Source organism: Sander vitreus, chromosome 21 (genome assembly GCF_031162955.1).
Source record: "Sander vitreus isolate 19-12246 chromosome 21, sanVit1, whole genome shotgun sequence".
Classification (NCBI taxonomy): domain Eukaryota; kingdom Metazoa; phylum Chordata; class Actinopteri; order Perciformes; family Percidae; genus Sander; species Sander vitreus.
The window spans coordinates 5,354,481-5,381,858 of record NC_135875.1 but is presented as its reverse complement, the minus strand read 5'-3'; the positions used below and the strand labels follow the sequence as shown (position 1 = coordinate 5,381,858).

The 27,378-nt window shown below is 41.3% G+C and overlaps 2 protein-coding genes across 2 annotated transcripts; both read right to left on the bottom strand.

Moving 5' to 3' along the window:
* Positions 1-274: 274 nt before the first annotated feature.
* LOC144535854 (ATP-dependent RNA helicase DHX8-like) lies at positions 275-12,069 on the bottom strand. Its single transcript, XM_078278590.1, has 23 exons — positions 11,931-12,069; positions 11,736-11,821; positions 11,590-11,656; positions 11,416-11,492; positions 10,745-10,851; positions 10,271-10,606; positions 9,910-10,054; positions 8,523-8,714; positions 8,315-8,402; positions 8,129-8,226; positions 7,207-7,354; positions 6,560-6,741; positions 4,638-4,832; positions 4,370-4,555; positions 4,068-4,278; positions 3,694-3,875; positions 3,294-3,434; positions 3,040-3,195; positions 2,662-2,799; positions 2,313-2,441; positions 1,902-2,098; positions 1,427-1,606; positions 275-1,158 (listed from the first exon to the last, which is right to left on the bottom strand). Exons 1-23 carry the CDS (start codon positions 12,031-12,033, stop codon positions 939-941), a joined length of 3,564 nt encoding a protein of 1,187 aa, XP_078134716.1. The 5' UTR covers positions 12,034-12,069; the 3' UTR covers positions 275-938.
* A 783-nt stretch (positions 12,070-12,852) lies between these two features.
* On the bottom strand, positions 12,853-26,321 carry LOC144535811 (ATP-dependent RNA helicase DHX8). Its single transcript, XM_078278485.1, has 23 exons — positions 26,134-26,321; positions 25,730-25,815; positions 25,547-25,619; positions 25,137-25,228; positions 23,787-23,893; positions 23,195-23,563; positions 22,798-22,942; positions 22,237-22,443; positions 21,559-21,646; positions 21,193-21,290; positions 20,763-20,910; positions 20,065-20,246; positions 19,433-19,627; positions 19,124-19,309; positions 18,808-19,018; positions 18,541-18,722; positions 17,941-18,081; positions 17,669-17,824; positions 15,342-15,479; positions 14,989-15,117; positions 14,058-14,254; positions 13,760-13,939; positions 12,853-13,651 (listed from the first exon to the last, which is right to left on the bottom strand). Exons 1-23 carry the CDS (start codon positions 26,240-26,242, stop codon positions 13,432-13,434), a joined length of 3,639 nt encoding a protein of 1,212 aa, XP_078134611.1. The 5' UTR covers positions 26,243-26,321; the 3' UTR covers positions 12,853-13,431.
* Between the last annotated feature and the right edge of the window lie 1,057 nt (positions 26,322-27,378).

The window sequence follows — 27,378 nt, the reverse complement described above, 5'->3', positions numbered from 1 at the left end:
TTAATGAGCAAGGAGGATTATGGTAAGCAAAAACAAACAAACCCTATTAATTATGTGATTCAGCTGCTCAGGCGGTTTATAGGAACAGTCATCATTTCAGGAAATGTTATTTGCTTTCTTACTAAGAGTTAAATCAAAACATACCTCTCCCATGTCTGTGCGGTAAATATGAAGCTACAGCCAGCAGCCGGTTAGCTTAGCTTGGAATAAAGACCGCTAGCCTCATATTTACTGCACAGACAAAAAGTAAAAAAGCAACATTTTTTCAAAAATGTCAAACTATTCCTTTACCTGAAACAGCATTTGGCCCTAATACTGTGCACACATTTAACAAATGTTCCATATTTACATGCAGACAAGATGTGATAATTAGAAGGCAGCAGCAAATAAAAGTACACCGACCAAGTGTTATTTATAACTAAAAACAAACAATTTAAAAGACGGAAAGAAAAGATCTCAATCACCCATGTTAAATATTTAAATGAAAAATACAATATAGAAAATGTTGACCAACTTCAGTGTTAACACTTGGTCATAGTAACATAGCTATCATGGCAAAATCAGTATAACTGAAGTAACTTAAAGCTTAAATATTGTGAAAAACATTCCAATACAACAATTAAGTAAAGGATAATCCCTGGCACGGCTACTTACTAGGGAAATCAATAGTTTGACACAAAATATTGATTTAAAAACAGATTTTCCTAGATCTATAATCAAAACTCTGTCCATGGCAGCACTCTGCTATACAGAAATAACAGACCGTTGAATGCTGTGATTGACAGCAGAATCAAGAATCAAGTATTCAACAAAGCTGTGTAATAATTAAGGTTTAATTACCATTTGTCCATTCGAAGGTTTGGCAAAGCAAAATGAAGTGTCAGTATGCCCAACAAAGTTTGTTTGCCTGGTATAAAAGTGTGAAGCACAGGAGATATTTAGCGTCGTCTAAACGCACGGGAGATTCTCCAAGCGTTGGGTTCCTCGTAGCGGTTGTAGAGAGGTTCCAGTTTCTGTTGCCTCTTCTGCCTGCTGAGGCGCGTGGGATCGGCAACTCTGTAGAAAGCCGGCGCAAACTCCACCAGCCAGCGAGGGTCGATGGTGGTCACCTCCCGCATGTACTCCTTGGTGGTCAGCACCAACTCATGGTACACAAGCCTGCAGGGAGTATAACAGGGAAAAAAAAAAAAAAACAGTTAATATTGATAAGGGCTGCAACTAAAAGATTATTTTCATTAACAATACATCACTAAAAAGCTGTAATCAGTGAACATTTCTTTTAATTTTACTTCTACAGAAAGACACAGCTCTAAGTAAGGCCTAAATAACGTTTGTGGGATACAGATTGAAATCTTGTCGACAAAGTCAGATGAGACTATTCCTCAAATCAGCCCTGCAGTATTTCAGCAATAAAATCAGGACTTACCATTCTGGCTGCCGGTTGAAGAGAGTGCTGGAGGGGTGGAGGTACACCACCTGCTGGTCAATCAGGGTACGGTAGCCATCATGAGGGTGCTTCCTGGCAGAGTTCCTGAAGAAACCGCTGCAGATAGCTTTCTGGACCCGCACCGTAGCGGTTCCACAGGATACCACGTCTAACTTGTGTCTATGGAATATATAGTGTTGTTAAATATTTGTACACTCAAAATTGGTCTAGGGACAAACAACAAGATTATGTTTGATTGAGGTTAAATACTGTGTGACTATTTTTATTCAATTCTGACATACATTCAAATACATTGCTGCATATTTCTTTATCTTAATTACCATGATTACATCTACAGTCATTTCTCCATTCCACACTATAGGAGGCTAAATGCGGTCTATGAAACACTGAAATATGGAAAGTAAAATCAAAGAAATGATTGAAACACAGTCAAATTTAAGACGTAGAAGACTACCTGTCCATGATGCTCATCATCTGCTTGCGTATGTCCTGAGCTCTCTTTAAGGAGCGGGCTTGGATGAAGTTCTCGAAACACCAGGGGTTGGAGAACTTGTTGTTCTTCCACGAGTTGTAGACAGCCAGCAACGTAAGGTGGTCTCCCTCGGACTGGAAGAACTTTGTCTTTTTCTGGTCAGCCTGGGGCTGTTTGTCCTGAAAATGGAAGGATTGAATTTTTTTTTGTGCCTTTTGACCAAGCATAGAGTCTGATACGTGTTATTACACAAAGGTTTTAAGCATGTTGCCTTGAAAATGCTTTAATTATGTTTCCCATCAAAGATTTGGAGAGTAATCATATGTTTATGTTATAGAAGTAAGTCTAGTCTAATGTGGTCAGTATGACTGTCATCGTGTGTTAGCCACATACCTTTGGTCTGTAAAAGATGTTCTGCACAGACAGCATTGACACGATGGTGAGCATCTCTTCACTGCAGCCCAGATGGACGGACATGATCAACATCTTACACAGCATGGGCTCCAGAGGAAACTCCGCCATCTGAACCACAGAGACAGGTGTGAATCAAATACAGACAGTATGCAGAATGAAGATCAAACCAAAATGCCTAGACAGAGATCTTGGAACACAGTGGACAAATGTATTCTAGGTATTTCTCAGTTGGTCATTCAAACAAACTTGCACAGATTATACGAGTAAATACAGCTGTATCATCGGTTAGCATGCAACAATCTGACTGAGTGCAGACTATTCTCCTCACCCTTCTTCCCAGCCGTGTGAGTAAGCCTTCATCATCCAGAGCTCCCAGAGTGTAGAGCTGCTCCATGGCTGTGATCAGAGTCTCCATGGGTGGAGGGTCCATGAAGTCAAAAGCCAGGAGGTCATTTATACCCATGGCCTGGGGAGGGGAGGGGAGGAGAGCAAAGGGGGGAAAGTAAGAAAATCACAGTGACAATAATGGTAATGCCTAAAAGAATATAATAATAACTGGGCAACAGAGTCATGAATTGTGTTCAGATTGAAATCTCCTAATCACAAGGCAAAGCAACACCCTTGCTTATGTTTTATCACAACCACAAAAAGCAGTTAGACCGATGGAAACTGATTAATAGAGGTGTTAGAAGAGTCAGGAACTTACCTTCAGAGACAGCACAGTGCTGGCCAAGTTGGTTCTCTGGATCTCAGGCACGTTGGTGGTCAGCATCTCGTCTCTGTAGGCTCTCTCGGTGTAGAGCCTGTAACACTTCCCTGGGCCTGTTCTGCCGGCTCGACCCGACCTCTGCTTGGCCTGGGCCTGAAAACACATCAAGGAAATGTTTTAAGGATTAGAGTCCATCTATCAAATCATTACCAATAATGGGGGTGGGGTTGGGGGGTTTAAAATGGATATACCTGTGATATTGGAGTCACCACAAGCTGGTCGATGCCCGTCTTGGAATTATACACGATCTGTTTAACAAAGCCAGGGTCCACCACGTAGTAGATTCCATCAATAGTGAGAGACGTCTCAGCAATGTTTGTGGCAATGATGACCTGGTGGTAAGCAGTGATGAAAAGGATCAGAAATGAATTACTCTTTGAGGTAAATAATTTGTTCTGTGCTGAGCTTTAGATTAAAATACAAATTAAAAGCCACCAAACCCTATAGTAAAATGTACTTTAATTCAGCAAAGACAGGTATTTTCAAAGTGTTATTTCGGAACTTAAATAAGAAGTAAAAGAACTGGTTTCTGGCTCTAAAAACGCCCCCAACAATCTAACAGCTTTAATCTTATCCAGTAGAGTGTATTACCTTTCTGCTGCCTAGGGGTGCAGGGTCAAAGATTCTTGTCTGCATCTCACTGGGCAGGGCAGAGTAAACCGGAAGAATAATCAGCTCGGGAACATTCGGCCCCAGTGACTTCATTCGCTCGTACAAGATCTCACAAGCGGTGTCGATCTCTTCCTGTCCAGTCAGAAACACCAGGACGTCACCTGGATTAAGAACAGGGAGAAAATGAATGTTGTTGTTTTTTTTTAACATAAAAGCCAATTCAAATTAATGTTGTCCTACAGAGCATGACTAGGTTTAAAGTTAGTATAAAACGCCTTAAAATAATCACCACTTTTCCCCGGGACTTGAAATTCAAGATGGTGTAAGGAAACCTGTTTCTGACGCAACCGTACCTGGGGGCTCGGTTAGATGGATCTGCATAACAGTGATGAGACTGGCATCCATGTAGTCTGTCTCAGGTTCTTTGGTGTAGAGAACCTCCACTGGGAAAGTCCTTCCTGGGATGGTGAAGATGGGCGCTTCGTAAAAATACTGGGAGAACTTCACGGCGTCCAGTGTAGCAGAGGACACGATCAGTTTCATGTCTTTGCGTTTCTGTATCGTCTAAAAGAGACAGAGGAGGTTGTTGTATGAGAAAGTGTTGTTGCTATGAATTTACTGTTTTTTGAAAACATTGTATGGGTTTGTAGAATACCTTCTTGAGAAGGCCAAAGAGCACATCGGTGTGGATTGTTCTCTCATGGGCCTCGTCGAGCATAATGAGGGAATACTGACTCATGTCTGGGTCCAGCAGACACTCCCTTTGCAGCATACCATGGGTCATGTACTTGATTACTGTCTCAGTACTGGTGCAGTCCTCAAAACGAATCGTGTAACCCACCTAAAATGAAGGTTAAAAAAAATAAATGACAGGAAAGGCTCTCAGTAATAATTTATTGTACATATTAAGAAGGATCACTCACCTCTTGGCCTAGACAGCAACCATACTCCTCAGAGACTCTCTTGGCCACTGACATGGCGGCTACACGACGGGGCTGTGTACAGCCAATCTTCCCCCGGGAGGTGTAGCCTGCCTCCGCCAGGTACTGAGTGATCTGCGTGGTCTTACCAGATCCCGTCTCTCCAACTACGATCAAGATCTGATTATCGTGGACAGCCTGTCAAGAGGAAGAATTCACTGGTAAAATGAGATTAAGGAGCATCCATTCAGCCCAAGATTATTTGTTCGAGGAGATGGATCAATCCTAAATGGGATGGATAAGTGCATAAGAAGTTGGGTCCAAACTAGTTTAATGATAGATTAGGGAGCTGGGAAACCCAATCTCTATCAAGGAAGTACAGGAGGCAGTTATGTCACTTCAGAATGGTAAAAGTCCAGGCCCTGATGGGATCACTGTTGAGTTTTTTAAGCTATTCTCTGACACTATTACTCCAGCCCTACAGAGGATGTATAATGAATCCTTTGCTGAGGGTCGTCTGCCTCCCACCCTGTCGGAGGCCTCCATTTCTCTCCTGCTTAAGAGTGACAAAGACCCTCTCATGTGTGGTAGCTTTAGGCCCATTTCCCTCTTAAATGTTGACCTAAAGATCCTGTCAAAGATCCTAGCCCAACGCCTCCAACGGATCCTACCAAGTATAGTAACAACTGATCAAACGGGTTTCATGCTTGGAAGGCACTCATTTCATAACACGAGGAGGCTCTTAAATATCATTAGCTCTCCTAGTTCTAACATTCCGGAAGTGATTATCTCACTAGATGCAGAGAAAGCCTTCGACAGGGTGGAGTGGAGTTTCCTTTTTTTTGTTCTGCAGAAATTTGGTTTCAATCCAGAATTCATATCTTGGATAAAATTGCTTTATGCCAGCCCAGTCGCCTCAGTCCACACAAATGGACTCCAATCTGCCCCATTTCCCCTTCATCGTGGAACCAGACAGGGTTGTCCCCTTTCCCCCCTCGTTTGCCATAGCTATTGAACCTCTAGCCATCTGGCTGCGTCAGGAGGGTGGGTTTGAGGGAATTATCAGAGCTGGGAAAGTTCATAAATTATCGTTACATGCCGACGACCTGTTTGTGGTACACAAAGTTCATTATACTAATTTGAGGCTGTCTCGGATTTACCCCAATGTATCTGACTCCTGTAACAGGTGCAAGCAATCCCCAGCCGACCATTCCCATATGTTCTGGTTCTGTCCCAGGCTCGCCACATTCTGGTCGGAAATCTTCAAAACTCTTAGCACAGCATATAACACTGCCATCTCTCCTGAACCTCTCTTGGCTTTGTTTGGTGCCCCTTTGCAGCCTTTTGTTTCCAAAGTCATGCAGACCGTTCTTGCCTTTGCCACCCTGTTGGCTAGGCGTCTTATACTCCTCAACTGGAAACACCCTCAACCTCCATCTCATAGCAGTTGGGTGAAAGAGGTGTTACTGTCCGCTAGACTTGAAAAGTGGAGATTTTCCCTCAATGGCTCCTTAAATTCATTTGAAATAACTTGGCGACCTCTCTTAAATTATATTGAATCTTTAGCATCTCTGCCTGACAGTGATGACTGTTCTCTCTCGGGTGGGGTGGGATTGTGGGAGGGATAAAAAGATCAAGGGAAAAAATTAAAGAATGGAAGCCCTGTCTGTTACATGGAACTGTAATGCTGTTGCCTGCGAAATTGCTCCCAAAAAAGAAAAAAAAATGTTTTCTCGGAAAAAAAAAAAAAAAAAGGAAATTGTTAATCACAAATAAAACATGGGTGCATTGATGGCTCAGTGGGTAGATGTATATATGTTGTAGGATATAATTTGGTATTTAGGTCTTGTCCAACACCTTTTAAACATCATTCATAAGTCCCCCTTTCTTATTCAGTTTTCCTATCATCTCTCCACTGCTCGTACCTGAACAAGCTCTGCCTTAAGCTTGAAAATAGGCAGACTCTCTCTCTGCTGCAGGATGGACAGTTCTGTCTTCTTGCCATACGACACCTGGTTCCCTCCGAAGGCTTGTCTTTTCCACTCTGGAAGATCGACAGGCATAGCGCCGATGCCTCTCATGTTGGCAGCAATCTGCCTTCCTTCATCTGTACAGGACAGGAACAAGGACTAATGTAAAGTTCCGGCAAGATCCCACTATTTTGTTTAATCTAGATTAACTGCAATGATAACGAACATCCTATCAAGTTTTTTTTTTTATTAAACCATGAGCCAGAGGTAGTGACCAGGACTGGAAGGAACTTGTAAAGCCTCCGATATCCCCTCAGGCTACAGAATGCAGAGTCACAGTGCATTATGACTCTGTGTGCCAGCGTAAACTCATGGGGCAGCTAGATAATCATCTCCAGTCATGCCGTGGTAACAATGTAACAGTGCAATTGGCCTGGCACAAGACAGATGGTTACATTTCATTTTCTGACACAACATAGATTGACTTTGTCCTATCATTAATTTACGGTTGAACGTTTGTTCCACTGATGCTTGAAAATCACACAGTCAGGGTGTTGCAGCCTCATTTATCTGGATCATTACAAATGTGTAGCCTCACTTACAATCAGGCATGGGGTCTATCCAGTTCTTGTGGAGACCCGTAGGGATGGCGTCCAACTCTGCCGCGCGAGCCGCCTGCTTCAGCTCTCTCCTCTCCTTCGCAAGAGCGCTCTGCATCATGGCTGCTTGGGAGAGGGAGCCATCTGGATTCTGATGGACAAAATGGAAACAATTATTGGTAGGATGATAGAAGAAACTAAATACTTCCAGGTATCTAATGTACTACATTTTAAATAAATCCTCAACATCATCCAACTACGTCACCTACTGGCAATAAAAGTAACAGCAGCAGGTGCTGGTAGCACTGCAGATGGCAATGTGCCAATGGGTACCATCTACAGATAGTATTAGCTGCTCTAATTCTGAAACTTCTTAAATATGCAGTCATTTTTCTTTTCTATAGCTGCTGTTAGTGTGTGTGTGTTTGTCTGTGTTTTTAGATTGTATATTTCAACCTTCATGAATAGATACTAGAATAGTAGTATAATGAAGAATTTACACTGTGTCATTGTGTGTTTTCTCTCCTCCAGAACTTTTTATTTGTCCATAGGGGGGAATTAAGGATGTGAGGCAGAGGACAAAAGAGGGCAATTTCTTAACTATAAATTTGGAGGTTGTTTATTGGTAGAATTGAGAATTGAGCTCTGGACAGGGATTTTTGAAAGCTTAAAGAGTAATTTAACAACCTCTGAAAATCTTGTTTTTGCTGACATCCAGTGTTGGTTTAACTTCAACTACATAATTGTAGTATCCAATATCCAGAGCTTGTTGTGACGCAATAAATTATTGTATGTTAGTGTAAAACATACACACAAAGAATGTGAGTGAGTTACAACTCAGTTCCACGAGATTTTATTTAAATAGATATTAAGTATGATCTGTATAGATCTACCCACACCCCAAACAACAAGTCTGAATGTATACCTTTACTATTTTGACTGGGCTCATGGTCGTGCTCCATTTAGTCTGTCCCCTCAGGAATGGTGGTTCCTCTTCCACTAGATCAATCTCTAATTCTACATCTGTGGAGGAAAAAGAGACATCGTCATGCAACATTACTTTATTTATTTTTTAGCAAAAAAAACGTAAGAATAAAGTGTAAAGTTTTACCTTCATCATCATCTATTTTAGGAAGGATTCCCGTCTCCTCGTCAAATTCTGGGAATTCTTCTTTAGGAAGTACGTTGGCTGCAATCATCTGATTGGGAGAACATGTTTTTTTTGTTGTTTTTTTAACGGAATGGTTATAAACATAGCCAAGGAAGACATCAGCCTGACTTAAATTTATCAATTTTACATGAATGAGTTTGATGAATACCTGTTTAATTTCCCATTTTTCAAGGTCAGTTATCTTGGAAAGCCGTTTGCGTTCTGTTGGGTTTTCCTCCATTTCCACCACGCTGGCTTCAACAGGCCGGTCGGGGTTCCTCATGGCTTCATCTCCGACTGCAGTGTCCAGGTTTCTTCTCCGGTTGGGGTTCAGGTCCTCCCCCGTCTCTTGGTTGACATCCTGGCAACATGTAAACCATTGACCACTTATTTCTAGCCAACATTTGAGAAACCAATTATTGTCTTGGGTGTTGCTTAAACTGTTTTTGCAAATACATGTATGGATTACTTTAACATGTGTATGACATGTTGTATGCATTGTAACCAGCAAAGTTACGTTTGATTTCAAGTAGGGCTGAGCGATATGGAAAAAAACTAATATTGCGATATTGTTGACCAAATACCTCAATATCGATATTGCGGCGATATTGTATATGATTGGCGCTTACAAAAAAATATTTACACAATGAGATTTTTGATAAATAATCATCATTAATGTGTATATAATAATTAAGTGGGTACAGACAAATAATAGAAAAGCTAGAACAGTCTGGTAAGTTCAAAAAGTACATCACTTTACTGTAATCCAGCCAATAAAACCAGGGACAGATAGCACTTGTGTCATATCACGATATTCAAAATCTATGACGATATCCAGTCTCATATCACGATATCGATATAATATCGATATAATGCCCTGACCTAATTTCAAGTCATTGTCTAAAATCGGGAGAAAATGCATGATTTATGATCCACCTACAATAACTAACTAATCAATAGCAACAAATACTACTGTTTGTATGAGTCAACATTTTAAGGTGGGTATTTAGTATCTCCTTTATTTTAATCAACTGGTTAGAGAGAGAGAGAGAGAGAGAGAGAGAGAGAGAGAGAGGAAAGTGTGAGAGGATTGCATCTTTTCACACATTATCTGCACACATCTTACTGTCAGACCGTTTTCATCACGGTCAATAAATTTCTCTCGTTTCCTTGCGGAGTAACGTACAAACCAACTTTTCTTCTGATCTTAAGGCCCTGACACACCAAGCCGACGGCCAGGAACTAGTGGTCAAAAATTAGCACTGGAACACACCACACAGACTACAGCCGACGGCCGAGTACCACGTACATTCTGCGCCTGCAGGAGAGGAAATAATTCTCCATACCAGCAGGCGGCGGTAATCTATTCATCATTCAAAAAGGGAAAACGGATAAAAACGTTGCTATGATACCCACAACAAACGTGGGTTTGCTCGTGCAGACCCTACGGGCCCCTCTGCTTCACTACCTGAAGGATGACAGCGGACACCGGGAGATGGCTGACCAGACTGTCCCTCTCCCGGGCTGTATGATTGTACGACGGCTACACAACTCACCTTCATGCTGAGGCTGGCTTTGGTTCCAGTGAATGACAGCACTTTGACCTTCACCTTTTGGCCTTTGGTGACCACGTCAGCCACATTGGCTATACGTCCTTCTTTGCGCAGTTCTGAGATGTGCACCAGGCCTTCCCAGCGTTTCCTTCAGACAATAACATTTTCATAATACAGGTCTGGAGGATCAGGGCGCACACACCAGAACATTATATAAAAACACTCAAATGTGAGTGCAAAAGGGAGAAATATTGAAATGTTTCAAGCAACACTGAAATCCTGGAATACAAAAACATCAAAACAAGATGTTTTCAAAACATGTGTTGGTGTGCATGGCTGTAAAGACACCATTTCTGTGACTGACCTGAGGCCCTCTAGCTGCACAAAACATCCAAATTGCATAATACTGCTGATTTTGCCGTTGTAGATGTCGCCAACAACAGGCTCCTCTGGCGGAGGGCGATCCACAAGTCTATCACGCAAACAGTTAGAGTCTCGGTTATCATTCTTGTTGTTGCTACTGTTGTTGTTGTCATCGTCTTTGCGAGGGCTGGGTGGATGGTCACTCCAGCGAGACACTCGTTTCCTTTTGGGCTTAGGGTTTGTTTCTCCTTCCCGATCTCTTGATCTTGAGCGAGAACGACTTTGCTGACATCCAGTCTGCCTGTCTGTGTCTCGACTTCTGTCACTGGGCAAATTTCTGAGGAGCAAATAAGAAAAAGACAAGTCTGATTTTCTGATTGTCAGTTTTAAAGAGACAATTCGATTTTAAAATATATCATAAACTCTCTTGTACTATCAGCTTCTTTTCTAAGTGGCAGGTGTTATAGGTTTTTACCTATTATCGGAGCTTGTTCCACAGAAGTTAGGCATGAGCATCTCCAGCTCCTTCATGGCTGCTGCTGCAACCTGCTCATCATCTTTATCTGTGTGGCGTGGTGGAAACTGATGAAGAGGTAATAATTAGTGCCAACAGTTCCAGAAATACTATAAACTGTAAACTTTTCCCACTGACAAAGAGTTGTATTTTTCTTTAGAGGTTTGCCAGAAGCTCCAAAGGTTAAAATATAGTTGAGAGAAGAATGCTTTAATTGCCTGCCATCCTTTTTCAGGGTGTCTACAGGTATCAGACACTCAAATGTAATGCTTTTTTAAAGACATTTGAAAGTATTGCAGGTAAGTATAGAGTATATATGTGGTCACGTGAAGAGGTTGCTTTTATGTAGGAATATGGTTATTAGAGTGAGTCAGGTTGATCTACATAAGACAGTAGTAAGTTTAAAGATTAGTTACATCAGAAATGTGGATTTGCATGCAAAACAGCTTGACCCATTTTTACAATAAGAAATTAAAAGATAAATGAATTTAGATAACATGTTTGTGGCAATTAAGACCTCACAAATCTCAGACTATTTAATGACTTTTAAAGCCTACAACTTATACAATTTAATTTAAGACATTTAAGACTTTTTAAGTACTTGTAGACACCCTGTTTTTAATGAGCCCTACCTTCCACACAGGATCATCTGGTTTACATAAGGCAGGGAATTTCTCTTTCAGCCTGTCCTCACGTGTTGGCTGATGAGCTGTCATACACAACAGAGAAGAGATCATTTAACAGTGGACCCATAGCTGTAAAACACAAGGTATTGTTACATAAAATTAATTAAAAAGTCTTTGTACCTTTACTTGTAGATGGTGGGGCTCGCATGGTGTGAATAAGTCTATGTAAGTTACCAACAAAGGTGTCCTTAAAAAAAGAAACATGGGTGTAAATACAATACAACAGCAACAAACATGAAATTGAAGGTGTTTGTTTGCACACTTACTGTAAAATCTGCTCCATTTTTTAACAGAGCTGCTTTGAATTCCTCAAATGTTGGGTGTTTTTCGGCCAGGCTGATGATAAATTCAGCTGCAAAACATCAACTGCTGTTTAGCTGCATGCTAACATAGCTAGACGTTGAAACAGTTAGTTAGCTCTGTAGATGAAAAAACAATGTTGTCATGTAGCGTAACGTTACCCAGGTCTTTTTCGCTTATTCCTAGATGATTCTCCAACTCCGTGCACACCTTTGACACCAAAGATAAATATTCAAGACGTTTTATTTCGTCTAAAGCAGCCATTTCTCTGTATTTATTTTGACCGGACCAGGAAACGGTTCTACTTCTCCTTCTTTAGTTAAAGCTCCAACAAAAGTGTTTAAGTGCTGCTGCTGCCCCCTACCGGTCAACAGGCAGATAACACATTAAAACCTTAGTGGTGGGAATGCACCAAGCAGGGTCGGTTCTACATTGAATTACACCCAGGGCGAGACCCCCTTCGTAAGGACTGAGCCTTGGTACATGGGGTGCACTCTCAAACAGGTGAGCTACCAGGATGCCCCAATGTTACCTAATACTTTTAGTCCAGTACATTTTGGAGGCAAACATTGTACTTTTTACACAACTATATTTAATTAGTTACTAGTTACTTTGCAGATTCAGATTATTAATACAGATACAAACCACCTAATAAATGATGATGTATTATGGATAAGCTACCCAGAAGTGTGTGTGTGTGTATATATATATATATATATTTTTTTTTTTTTTCTTCTTTTTTTAAAAGTCCCACCTTTATTAGTGATGATTACACATTAATGCATTACTTATTATAAACCAGTCATATAATAGTATGATTCTGAAATGGCCCGTTCTGCATAATGAGTACATTTACTACATTCATAGAAAAGACCACAATGTGTTAGGGTTATATATTAAACCGTCCAGTTTAAGACTTTTCCTAAGGGTTGCATTTCTTGTCATTTTTTAAAATTTTCCCAGTCAAATGTCTAAGTTTTATTTTTTGTTTCTGTGTGGCTTAGTTAACAGACAACACCAATCTCCAAACACTAACATAGTACTGTACATTTCCATCGAATTAAAGTTCACAACACAATCCAACAGGGTTAAGAAAAATTTGCATTTATTGGAGGACATATTTTTATAGTTTCACTGGCAAGTAAAGCAAAGCAACAGTCTCAGATACACAGACAAGTGAGTGAAAGCTGTCCATGCTACAGTACAAAATCTATCAAACAATCGTTCAATCCTTATGCTCTGACAAGTATTGACTAGTGAAACATAAAGACTCCATTATGATCCCATCAGGTTGTATTTTGGCATAACATGCTATTACAATTTACAGTCAAAATAAATAGTCCACTGTTTTTCAGAATCTCCTCAGAAGATTATCTATAAAACTGTTGTCGTAACAGAACAGATTTGGATCTTATTGTTCCTGTATTAGTGCTATGAAAAGCAAATAGCTCTGGGTTTCCTAAAATAATGACACTAAAATTACCATATTGTAGGAACTTCTGGGGGAAAATGTACAACGTGTACACATTTAAAAGGAGAAGTGAATACACAGCTTGAAGTTGAGTTGGGATGCTAAAAACTTCAACCACTAGATGGTACAGGACGATGCAGCCGACTTCATGACTGTCAAAACGTTGTTCTGTATTGGTGATGTCACGCATATCAACGGCGTCTGAAGGCACGAGAGATTCTCCAAGCGTTGGGCTCCTCGTAACGGTTGTACAGAGGCTCGAGGCGCTGTTGTTTCTTCTGCTTGCTGAGGCGCGTGGGGTCGGACACTTTGAAGAAGGCAGGCGAAAACTCCACCAGCCAGCGAGGGTCAATGGTGGTCACCTCCCGCATGTACTCCTTGGTGGTCAGCACCAACTCATGGTACACAACCCTGAAGATAAGAGAGGCAGGATGTCACATTTGGAAATTAACTGATAAAAAAAAAGGACATTTATTTCTTGTTTAACTGCTAAAAGGTTGAACTGAGGTGCTGTCGTACCACTCAGGCTGGCGGTTGAACAGAGCACTGGAGGGGTGGATGTATACAACTTGCTGGTCTATAAGGGTCCGGTAGCCTTCTTGAGGATCCTTTTTAGCTGCATTCCTGAAGAAGCCACTGCAGATGGCTTTCTGGACCCGTACTGTGGCTTTGCCACAAGATACCACATCCAGTTTATGTCTGAAGAGAAGAGAGAGCATGTTGGAGGATCATGAGCAGACAGTCAGATATTGGTGTTATTTCAGACTCAGTTGCTAACATGTATTGTTGTTCTGCCTTGCCATCTTAACAATTATACCTGTCCATGATACCCAGCATCTGTTTGCGGATGTCCTGGGCTCTGCGCAGGGAGCGAGCTTGAATGAAGTTCTCATAACACCAGGGGTTGGAGAACTTGTTGTTCTTCCAGGAGTTGTAAACCGCCAGCAGGGTCAAGTGATCCCCCTCAGGTTGGTGAAACTTTGCCTTCTTCTGGTCGGCCAAGGCCTGCTTGTCCTTTAACACAAGAAGAAAAAGAAATAAACAAAACGAGACACTGAATTGGATCTTTACTCTGAGAAAATCCAAATCAAATGATGAGGGGACAAACTGTCACTGTCATGATAAATAAACTCAAATATCATTTTGAAAATGCAAAAAAGGGAAATTCCAAACTGCCTGGACATATCTTTTGCAAAAACCCAGAGACAGAAATTAATTATAAACAAAACTAAAAGCAGCATTTTATAATTTCTTTTTTCCCTTTTTTTATTTATTTATTTATTTTTTAAATTGGTCCACAAATATAAACAGCCATTGACTAAATTGTCTATACGTTATTTTATTAAACTTCAAGCTGTTTTTCTTTTTTACCCTATGAATAGACAGAGAAAATAAGCTTTTCAAAAATCCATTCATAAGTTTTCATTAACTGTGACACAGTAATGTTGTATGTCTAATTAAAAAAACACGATCATAATGAAGTTTGACCCAGGTCTTGAAATATAAGATATTATTTATTGTCTGTTACACAAGGGTTACAGAACATTTTCTTTGACAAGGCTCCAGTCACAAAGAGACATTCACACAGACATAAAAACAAGACATGGGGTGTTGAGGTGTTCAATCTGTGTTCATCTGATACCTCAACACCCCATGTCTTGTTTTTATATGTTTTATATATTAGAAAACTGCCCACTCAGAAAACGCTTCAAAGTCATATTTACTACAAGGTTTCGTGGCGGACATACCTTGGGCCTGTAGAAGACGTTCTGCACAGACAACATTGACACGATGGTGAGCATCTCTTCACTGCAGCCCAGATGGACGGACATGATCAACATCTTACACAGCATGGGCTCCAGAGGAAACTCCGCCATCTAGAAGACGGATGCAGAGAGAAGAAAAGATAACAATTATCGGGGTAATGCTTATAAAGACAAAAGGGAAGTGAAGGTCATAATAGAAAAAAAACAAGCAACCACACACTGATGCATAAACATTTTAAACGAACTACAAAGTGCATAAATGTAATTGGATGTAGATTTATTCTCTTCATCTTTGAGGGAGCTGAGGGAAACCACCAAGTAAAAGCATTACTCACCCTTCTGCCCAGCCGTGTGAGTAAGCCTTCATCATCCAGAGCTCCCAGAGTGTAGAGCTGCTCCATGGCTGTGATCAGAGTCTCCATGGGTGGAGCGTCCATGAAGTCAAAAGACAGGAGGTCATTGATGCCCATTGCCTGGTGGGCGGAACATAAATAAAAGATGAAAGACCATGGCAATGTATTATGTTCATAATATTAATAAACACCTTAAGTTTAAGGCTGAGGAAGTTCAGCTGCAACTTTTGGTCCTTTAATTAATAATACTTAAATGCTACTGCATTGCAAACCTGTATACAAGAGAGATGAATTGTCTTTGAGTAACTAAAATCTTAAAACGATTACTTTGACAAATAATGAGAATGGGGAAATTAGATAAGATGTTTCAATTAACGTGACATAAAGTAACTTTATTTGACTGATAAAGTGGCAGTATACTAGAAACATTCACACGTTGAACTGCTGTCCCTGACCGGTGACTTGACTTAAACACACTCCGGGTCCTATCTTACACCCGACGCAGTTGTCAATTTTCCCGTCCAGCCCCACGTCGTTTAAATAGCAAATGCACCTGCGTCCATCTTTGCTGGTCTTACAGGGAGGTGTGTTCAGGTGAATTCTGGGCGTATTGCTATCTTGAGGCAGCGGGAAGTGATCGCACCATTGACCAACAAAAACCTGGTCTAAAGTAGGGCTGCAACAACGAATCGTTAAAATTCGATTATTAAAAAAAGTTGGCAACGAATTTCATTATCAGTTCGTTGTATCAATATGCCACCCAGTCACGGAGATAAAAATAAATAAATTGAGTTGAGCGCAGAGCGGAGCAGCACAGCGTGGAGCAGCGCGAAAGAAAAGAAAAGAGAGCAGAGCGGGGGTAGAAGAAAAACGGAGAGAGACCGGAGAGACCCGTAACGTTGTTCTGAAACACATGGCGAAACGTGTTAATTGCAAGATAAGCAAAAGAGACATGGCATGGCACAGGCGCACCACGGTGATGATTCAGCACCTAAAACGTAAACATGTTGGAGTCCTTGATGAGGAGGAAGGGAGTTCAACAGCAGGGTAAAGTCACTACGGAATCCTACTTTTGTTCTGTTTTGAAGTGAGGAACGTAACATCCCTCCAGTAGCTCTTCTGGTGCTGGTGTGGCATTTACTCGTTATCCAGCTTGACTAGCATGACAAGCTAGCGTTAGCTCGTTAATAACAGTAGTAAAGCAGGGGTGGTATAATTTGCAAGACTAAAGACACGTTTTTATTCACTCGCCTTTTTTGGCCCATTCATTTTTCAATCTATTGTCATGTATATATTCTGTGCTTTGTCCCATATCAGTTATTGTTGACAAATATATTTGTGTGTGTTGTACTTTTTAATTTCATTTTAAAGTTCTTTTATAGCACTTGGTCATCTTAAGCTGTGTTTAAATGTGGTGTACGAATGAACTTAACTTGCACTTACTACAATGATGGTAATAATTTAATGAATAAGCTTCAAGTGAATGTGTGTGTGTGTTGTCTGTATCTGCTCTTTGGGTTACTTACCTTTACACAACTATTAACAAAAGCAACATGTAAGTATGTATTGAGTTGATGTAAATTAATGTTTTTTTTATTATCTGATTCAAATTAATTAGGCCGATTAAAATAATCATTAGTTGCAGCCCTAGTCTAAAGTCAATAGCACAGCATTTCATTGTTATTTTAACAGCGCATTAGTAAAATGTGCCTAGCCTTATGCACAGCGCGCACACACTATGCTTGTTACACACACACACACACAAAAGATAAAACAGATAAAAATATTACGGTGCAAATTCGCCATCATAATAGCAATGCGCCAAGGCACAAACACGCCTGGCTTTTAAAGGGAATGGGAGATGACACTGATTGGTTTATTGCATGTTACGCCCAAAACACACCTATGAATTAATAAAGACACTAAGTACAACCCTTTTGAACCATGCATGGGCATGGACCCTTTTTTCCGTCGTCAAACTAGCAAAAGTGGATTTGGACACGCCCTAAACGCACCTGCGCCATGCGCTTCACGCCATGCGCTTAGATCATTAAAATAGGGCCCTCCATGTTTAATGCAGCATCTTTGCAGAACATTGCAGGGTCAGTTATGGGATAGGAGGCGATATTCTGCCTTTAACTTTCTGCTCCATATACATCCACGATCCATTCCTTTGACATCTAAGCTACGTTTCTACTTGGTGCTCATCCTAAACCCACACATTCTGGGTAAGATAAGAAGTAACACGATGGTTGCAGAGTGACTGTTGACCTTCAGAGACAGAGGTGTTAGAAGAGTCAGTAACTTACCTTCAGAGACAGCACAGTGCTGGCCAAGTTGGTTCTCTGGATCTCCGGCACGTTGGTGGTCAGCATCTCGTCTCTGTAGGCTCTTTCGGTGTAGAGCCTGTAACACTTCCCTGGGCCTGTTCTGCCGGCTCGACCTGCCCTCTGCTTGGCCTGGGCCTGAAATTGACATTTTAAAATAATTCAGTAAGCTCGGCAATGGCTTTAATTACATCATGCTGAAATATCAGGATATATCTTCTCCTGCAATATTAAGTACATCATAAATATAGTACCTGTGAGATAGGAGTCACAACCAGCTGGTCAATGCCAGTCTTTGAGTTGTACACTTTTTGCTTGACAAAACCAGGGTCCACTACATAATAGATTCCATCAATGGTCAGAGATGTTTCTGCAATGTTTGTGGCAATGACCACCTTAAGGGAAAAAAAATAATGATTATTCCACATAAAAAATATATACATAAACATCACTGCCTATTAAACTCAGCATGGGCCTATTTCTGTTACATTTTACCACATTGTTCTAGAAATGCCAGCGTTGGCCAGTAAAGTGGCTTTTGTAAGACTATAAGACGTATCAAACTTAAAAAAAAAAAAAAACTACTGTAAGTAGAAGATCCAATGGGACAACATTAGAAGCTATAACACAGACTATTTATTGATTGATTATATTACAGGACATTTCATACCAAAATAAATGACCATTTATATAAGTAGTGCAGAAAGATAACCAAGATAATCATTTGCAGAAGCAGCATATTTTTGGACCATCATGCAGCAAACAAAACATTAATTAATACAGAAATTGTAATAGATGTAATATATACATATATATTCCCATGTTAAAAAAAGAGAACTGTTAAATATAGGCACCTTTCTGCTGCCTGGGGGAGCCGGGTCAAAGATTCTTGTCTGCATCTCACTAGGCAGGGCAGAGTAAACCGGAAGAATAATCAGCTCGGGAACATCAGGCCCCAGTGACTTCATTCTCTCGTACAAGATCTCACAAGCGGTGTCGATCTCTTCCTGTCCAGTCAGAAACACCAGGACGTCACCTGGACAGAGACAAGGGAAGGGTGGATTCAGACGTGGACTGATGTTTGGGTCTACTGAAGACATCTGTCTTGTCTAAAATCATACCTGGAGGTTCCGTCAGATGAATTTGCATGACTGTGATGAGACTGGCATCCAGGTAGTCTGTCTCAGGTTCTTTGGTGTAGAGAACCTCTACTGGGTAAGTTCTTCCTGGGATGGTGAAGATGGGCGCTTCATAGAAATACTGAGAGAACTTCACAGCGTCCAATGTGGCTGATGTTACAATCAGTTTCATGTCTGTGCGTTTCTGTACAGTCTGAGAAAGACAAAAAAATAATACTTAGTGTCTCTTTTACTGACATGTCACCCAACTTTTTCCCCTGAATGTATGAACACAAAAGCCTCTGCTCATCTGGCTTACCTTCTTGAGCAAACCAAAGAGAACATCAGTGTGGATTGTCCTCTCGTGAGCTTCATCCAACATGATAATGGCGTACTGGCCCAATTCAGAGTCGATCAGACACTCTCTCAACAGCATACCGTCCGTCATGTACTTGATCACCGTCTCGGGGCTAGTACAGTCCTCAAAACGGATGGTGTAACCCACCTAGACGAAAAAAATATCTATATTAGCTCTTTAGAGATTTAACTAAACAATTTCAAAATATACATTTTTTTGGATTTTACCATCATCATCAAATGTGAAGACAATAAATGATGAAGCACTCACCTCTTGGCCTAGACAGCAACCATACTCCTCAGAGACTCTCTTGGCCACTGACATGGCGGCCACACGACGGGGCTGCGTACAGCCAATCTTTCCCCTGGTGGTGTAGCCTGCCTCCGCCAGGTACTGAGTGATCTGCGTGGTCTTACCAGACCCCGTCTCTCCAATCACAATCAGGATCTGGTTGTCATGGACAGCCTGTGACAGATCAACACAGAGAGCAAATGTTACAAACTGGCACTTGAGTCACTGCCATTCCCCCTTTTGCATTTTGTCTTTGTTTAGAAAAGAGTAAAACTAACATGGGTAATACAAAAAAAAAAAAACCTACAGACGATGCAACCACCTGCACTGTGGAATCGGTACTGTATTTTGTCCTTTAGCCACATTTCTGTAGAGGGTTGTTCAAACTTAAGCAGCACCAGAATAAAAAGCATATCAAACAAAATTGAAGAAATCTGGGAATTTGCATTTGGCAGATGTTTCCATTTAACACATCTCAAAGCATGAGCATACTTAAGCATCAACATCTGCCTGTTTAAGGATAATCACATTTTCAACAGAACCTAATCAAAATCATGTATAAACTCCCATGTGAACCATACAACTAAATCTGTTTTTAAACTGTGACAAACCTGAATGAGCTGCTCCTTCAGCTTGTAGATAGGCAGGCTCTCCCTCTGCTCCAGGATGGACATTTGGGTCTTCTTTCCATAAGAGGCCTTGTTGCCTCCAAAAGCATGCTTCTTCCACTCTGGGATGTCATTAGGCATCATGCCAATGCCTCTCATGTTAGCTGCAATCTGCCTACCATCAACTGTGAAAGAGGAGTAGAAGTGTGCTCGATAATGAAGAAAAACTGTGTTTAACAACTAAAATCTCATCGCATCTGTAGCTATGTCACTGCGAGATCTTCATGGTTATTGCAGGATAATGCCCACACTTGGAAAGTGCCTAGACCACCTAGGGCCATGGAGGGGATAAAAGAACACTGAACCATGGCAAGACTATTCCATCCGGCCAGATATGGGGCTGCAGGAAACCAGATAACCATCTCCAGTACTGGCAAGCCTGAGGGGTGCTGCCTGCCATCGTTCAGCAAGTTTCATGTCTGTGCTTGATTTTGATAAAGACATGCACAGATTGTTTTTCAAACTGGATTATGCCAAGAGCAAACATAAAACTCTGAAGACAGAGGTGAAGGTTATCAGTATGCAAATTTCAAGCTGGCAGATGTTTTTATTGCAGACACTGGGATTTGCTCAATTGTACTTCAGCATCGACATCTGTGGTTTAGAAATAACTTAATGCACACATCTAATTGATTTCTTACCGTCTGGCAGCGGGTCGACCCAGTGTTTATTCAACCCCATGGGGATGGAGTCCATCTCTGCCTCTCGTGCAGCCTGCTTCAACTCTCGTCTCTCCTTAGCCAGAGCGCTCTGCATCATGGCCGCTTGAGACAGAGAGCCATCGGGATTCTATGGGCAAGACCATGCTGCTTAGATATAGATGCTGTATATATTTACAGTCACTGAAAATGTGTGCTGAACAGCTTCTCAGTCAATGAACAAATTATCTACTAAATATGTATGGATGGATGGCTGAAATAAATCTAACTAAATATTTCAGCATTCTCCCTAAATCACACAGAAACGGTGTCAAAAGTACATCTAAACTAAACTGTGCGTTTCAATTTAGTTCTTGTGTAGTCTCCCCCCTGTGTATTTAGCAAAATATGTGAGAACACACAAACCCCATACCTTGACAATCTTGACAGGGCTCATGTCCATGCTTTGTTTGGTGTGTCCCCTCAAGAAGGGGGGCTCCTCTTCAACCAGCTCAATTTCCAAATCTTCATCTGAATGGCAGTGAACAAGATCAATCAGCAAGCAGTCCACTCATCCACAAGTTATATTTCATGAAGCAAGCCATAGACTATGAGTCTACAGCCATGCTAGCGTCTCTGTGCACAGTGGTGCTTTGAGCTAAATGCTAACACTGGCATGCCAACTTGCTGATCAGCAGGTATAATGTTCCCTAGTTTAGTTTAGTGTGTTAGCATGCTGATGGAAATGGCATTAGTTTTGCAGGTATTTGGTTATAAATTGTAGTGCGCCACTTCTTACCCTCTTCATCATCAACTTTAGGAAGGATCCCTGTCTCGTCATCAAAATCAGGGAACTCTTCTTTGGACAAGACGTTGGCAGCAATCATCTAAAGACAGACATGAGCATGAGAATTGGCATGCGATTAGTCTATACAGACGACGTTTCATTTAATGGGATTGTTCCGGTGCCGCTATAGGTTCCGCCGGATGTCCTTTATTTTCGGCCGGATGTCCCTCACCATCTGCTTCCTTTGTGTTGGCGTTCTAAACTCTGGTGGATTTATGAGGACTATGGTTAACTGCTCCTCAGATCTCTGCAGGGTAAATCCAGACAGCTAGCTAGACTCTCTCTCCACTCTGAGTTTTCTGTTGCATGACTAAACGTACACACGTTCCACCAAAACAAGTTCCTTCCCGAGGCTATTTTGCAGAGGCACCGTTGCTCCGTCCGGCGCTTAGCGCCGCCCAAGACGATTGAGATTGGTTTAAAGAAATGTCAATAAACCAGAGCACGTTTTTCTCCCATCCCGGAATGTTGTGGACTAGCCTAGACCCTCATTGGCTGCGCTGTGGAGATAGGTCTGGCAATGAGAGACTAGCATGTGATAAAATAAACCCACAAAGGGATTCAGTGTTTTCTTCAAAGCCTCTTCTGCCACCTTAAATGTGTGCAGAAATCCATACTCTATAGACCCACCTGTTTGATCTCCCACTTCTCTGGGTCAGAAATTTTGGTGAGCCTCTTGCGCTCCAAGGTGTCGTCCTGCTCCAGCTCAGGGGGGTGTCCCAGGTTCAGGTTGCTCGGCCGGTCGGGGTTTCTCATGGAGATCTCATCCCCTCCGTCTGGGCCTACGTTCCTCCTCCTGTTGGGGTTCAGGTCTTCTCCTGTCTCCTGGTCCACATCCTGGAAATTCAGGGGAAAACAGTCAGTCTACCCTGAGAGAAGATCCCATGATGATTGAACTTAATATTTCCAAATACACTTTCCAAATATCTCTAATGGGAAATTCAGAGAAGCTTAATCACTAATTAAGTCAATTTTGTTCAATTACCTGCTCTGATATAAATGGAATATCAGATTAAATTGAACACACAGACACAAATCTTTTAAATCATTTAATTAATAAAGTACCATGGGTGCTATCAAAATCTCAATTTTCCAACCTGGGTCACACAAGGAAATCTGTAAACCCACAAATTCTGCTTCAGACTAACTTGACGTAAATCTGTTCAATACGTTGTTGTCCGTTCTTTATACCTTCATACTGAGGCTGGTCTTAGAGCCGGTGAACGAGAGAACCTTGATCTTGACTCTTTGGCCTTTGCTGACAACATCAGCCACGTTGGCCACACGGCCCTCTCTACGCAGCTCGGAAATGTGGACCAAACCCTCCCATCGTTTCCTACATACAGAAAACAACAAAATGGTCAACTTTACTCGCGGAATAAAACACTGAAAAATACAGCTCCTTTCTGGGCACTTATCTGCCATGTATACGTCATAGAACTGCATTTGCAACCGGAGCACAGACCTGAAGAGTTTCATTCGATTTGCAGAATTGATAATTGGGACAAAAAAATAAATAATGTTTCCTTAGTAACCAGTAGGCTAAGCCAAAGTTGTATTAATGGCACTTTGGTGACTTAATACTAACCTTAATCCCTCCAGCTGAACAAAGCAACCAAACTGCATAATACTGGTGACTTTGCCATTGTATATGTCCCCAACCGAAGGTTCCTCTGGTGGTGGCCGGTCCACATGTTTGTCCTTCCAGCGGTCAGAGTCTTTGTCTTGGTCTTTTTTGGGGCTAGGTGAGCGCTCAGACCAGCGGGAAGATTTGTCTCTTCTTTTGCCGCGATCTTTGTCTCTGTCTCCATCTCGGTGCCGATCACGGTCTCTGGAGCGAGACCTGGACCTTGAGCGATGCCGTCTCTTCCTGTCCTTCTCCCGATCTCTGTCCCGATCTCTGTGCCTGTCTCTTTCTCTGCTTCGACTTCTGCTGTGGCGTCTGCTCTTTTCTGACCTGTATAAATGAGTGGGAAAAGTACAATAAAGTAAACCTCACAAGCCACCGTTTTCATGCAATTGTTAAAAAAAAAAAAAAAGTTTAATTCACACAAACTTAATAGAAGTGCATATTTGCTGGTTGTGGTATTTTTGTTTCCTATATTTAACAAAGCAAACATCACTTACATCCATTTCAAGAAGGCAAATAAAAATGTGACCGATGCCCATAGTCATCTTACCTGCTCTTGCTGCTTTTGGAGTCTGTCCCACTGACACTGGGCATAAACATCTCCAGCTCTTTCATGGCATCAGCTGCTACCTTCACATCATCTTCATCTAGTAGCTTCTGAGAAAAAGTCAATTAAACAAAAACAGTTAGCAGCACAGTACAGTACCATTCAACTTTCACTGGTTAACATCTTTGTTTAGTTCTCCCATCAAATTCATTTTTGGAAAACTGCATTATGCTACAGGCATGTTGGTCGTCACAGGTACACAACACCTTTTTCTAACTTTGAGAATACGCATACACCCATCAAAATTAAAAACATGTCAGCAAAGGCATTTGTAGACATTAGGTGCATCTCATGTCTCTTATTTGATGGCTCCTCACTCCTCTGCTGAGCCGGAAGTTGTTCTGCTCCTCCTTCGTGAAGGCCGTCTTAAAGCTCTTATTTCTGCCCCGAGGAGCGAGCATCGAGGAGGGATCACCGAGAAGCTATAAGTGCGGATACACAAGAGCAACCTTCCCGGAAGCCGTGCAGCTGCAGTGTTTCCTCTATGTTGATTTTGTAGTGGCGGCCCACCATGGCAAAATTTCTGCCACCACGGTATCAGAAATAGGGCTGTACAAAAAAATGTAGTCGCGGTTGTCTTTTAAATTATCCTGCCGCTCACATTGCAATTTAACAACAAGTAGAACTATTCAGAGGTTATTGGGCCCGTCCAGTTTAATTTGTGTTGATGTAGTTTATTGTCAAAACGTTCACTTTCTTCCGAGTCCACTATTAAACGAACAGCTCCACCAAAAACGTCACCGCGGTGGTTCCGTTCTAAGTGTAGACCTGTTGTAGATATTAAATGCCCTCAAAAAATACAGTTCAATCACAACTGAAAATATGCCTCATTGTGTGTGAATAGAGGTGAATAAATATATTTGTTTGTGTTGCAGCGAAGTGTCAGTTCTGTTTCATACGTAAAACATTTGACGGCGGGGCGGGGTTGTTCAGACAGACCTGCCCCCACTGCTAAAAAAATTCCTAAAGGAAACACTGAGCTGGAAGGGTTGCTAACTCCACCAGTCCAGTTGTCCAGCTGACAAACTCATGTGACGCATCAGAGGAAACTACGTCTCATTGCTCTAAAACACATTTCCTCGTTACCTCTCTCCTTCCATGGTAGGGAGGCAAGTGGAGGAGCCAGGGATGCAATTTAAGAGAACTGAGATGTACCTCCTGTCTCTTTTTATGTTTAATTGTGTGCTTTAAGTGTTTTAACAAAAACAATCAGTCAACATGTCAGGATCTTGTTTTGTATTAATGGTTACAAGTCAAACAAATACCCCCTACAAATGTGTTAAAGCAACGTACCTTTGGCACTGGATCATTTGCTCTACACAGTGCAGGAAACAGCTCCTTCAACCTATCCTTTTCTGTCTTCGGCTTGACCAAAGCATCAGAGGCTGATAAAGGACAGTTATAAATTAATTCTAGTTTTGATTATTCCCAAGGGAGAAATGTATGAAATAACACTATGTGACATTGTACAAGTAAACTAGAGATATGTAGCAGTTGCACAGTACAATAATAGACAACATACAAGTACAAAATACACAGTATTTTGGGGGAAATTTCTCTCAAATATGCTTTTTTTTTTAGCTCTGAGTAGAGTTCAACCAAAGCAGGACCCAATCCGATTTTTAATAGTTAAACATTGTTACAAACTAAACTTAAATAATAACGTTACTTTGGCAGCTCAACGGTTAGCTACATTAACTTACCTTTACTCGTAGATGACTTGGATGGAGGTCGCATAGTCTGAATGAGCCTGAGCAAATTACCAATGAGAGAATCCTACGATAAACAACAAACAGAAGACAAAACCGTTAGTTACCACGTAACGTTACAGTTAACTAGCTAGCTAACGACTATTTGCTTAATATAGTATTTTGCGTTGAACTTACTGTGAATTCGGCTCCATTTTGAAGCAAAAGAGCTTTGAATCCATCAAAGGTCGGCTGTTTTTCAGCAAGGTCGATGACAAATTCAGCTGCAACAATGAACAAATTAACGTTACAAATGAACAGGACATTTACAGTTAACTCCTATTAGCTTAACTAACGTTGAAACAATACGAAGCGTAGATTCTTTCAATGTTGCGCTTTTACAACAAGCCTACACATTCCACGGTAATTAACATTATGTTGTGCATGGCAACAGTCCAGAAAATAAACATGCCAGTTTACATAGAACACTGTGGCTAGCTAACTAACTAACAACAGCTAGCTACTTAGCATATGCTCGCTAGTTAGCTAGCTAGTTGGGATATTTCGATTTGAGCGGCAGTTCTCGGCCACAAAATACGCACCTAAATCTTTGTCACTTATTCCCAGATGGTTGTCAAGCTCCGTGCAGACCTTGGACACCAAAGACAAATATTCAAGCTGCGATAGCTCGTCAACTCCACCGTCTGCCATTCTCCACGAGTCTTGTTTTGTTCACAGAAGGTAGACAACAGCAGACATGTTGATTGGATGTGTGGTGGGCAACTGGGCAACTTCCTCACTTCCGTATTTTACGTGAAGTACGTAGCATGGATGTATTACGTAAGGGTGGCCAGTCTTGCCTCTACTTGTCGCACGATGGCGCCAAAATCCCTAACAATGAATGTAAAATACTAGTGGTCTCAAAGATCAATTTGTCATTTGGGGTTTGACAGTAGACTATAATCATCTGTATTTTATAAAAGTGATCCAACAAATCAATTGCATCTCTGAGGTGAAATAAATATTTAACCTATGAAGTGAAATAAATATATAACCTGTATATTTTTCTCCTTATTATGCTCCTGGTCCTTGTTTTATGAACTGTAGGATATGGCTCTTGTAAATGTTAAATGCACATTTTTAAGAGGACAGGTGTAATTTTAGTCTTGTGCTGATTTTCATGGTTTGTGTTACTTCTCGTTTAGCAAATCAATCTTAATGCTACAATTAATTCAATCATATTTTAGACAATTCTGTGCTTCTAACTTTGTAGTCTCGCTTTGCCAGACCTGCCTCCAAAGCACGCTGGAGGAGAGTCTGGCTACTCCACATAGCAAACCGGAAGTGGAACGTCAAGAATATAGACTACTAACTTTGTGGCAACTTTTTAGGAAGGCCCTTTCCCGTTTTAACATGACTATGCCCCTATGCGCTAAACAAGGTCCATAAAAAAAAATGTTGTCCAGCCAGACTGACCTGCACAGAATCCTGATCTCAACCCCATCCAACAGTTTTGGGATTAATTGTACCCCAGTTGTTCCCGACCTCACTAATCTCTGCAACCAGGCCCCAAATTATTCCCAAAAGCGTGAAAGAATGTATTAATGCCCACGGTTATGGAATGAAATGTTCAACATCGCATCTGGGTGTAATTTTCAGTAGTCCACGTTTACTTTTGGCCATGTAGAGTAGGCTATCCAAAAGTCTTACCTATTAGGACATATGAACTCTACTGTACACAGTTAATAGCAATGAACCATACCATGCAATCTTGAACACTTAGCTGAGGCTTCCACTATGACTTTATCTTTTTAACTTGGCCAGTACACAAAGTGTCACTGCAAAGT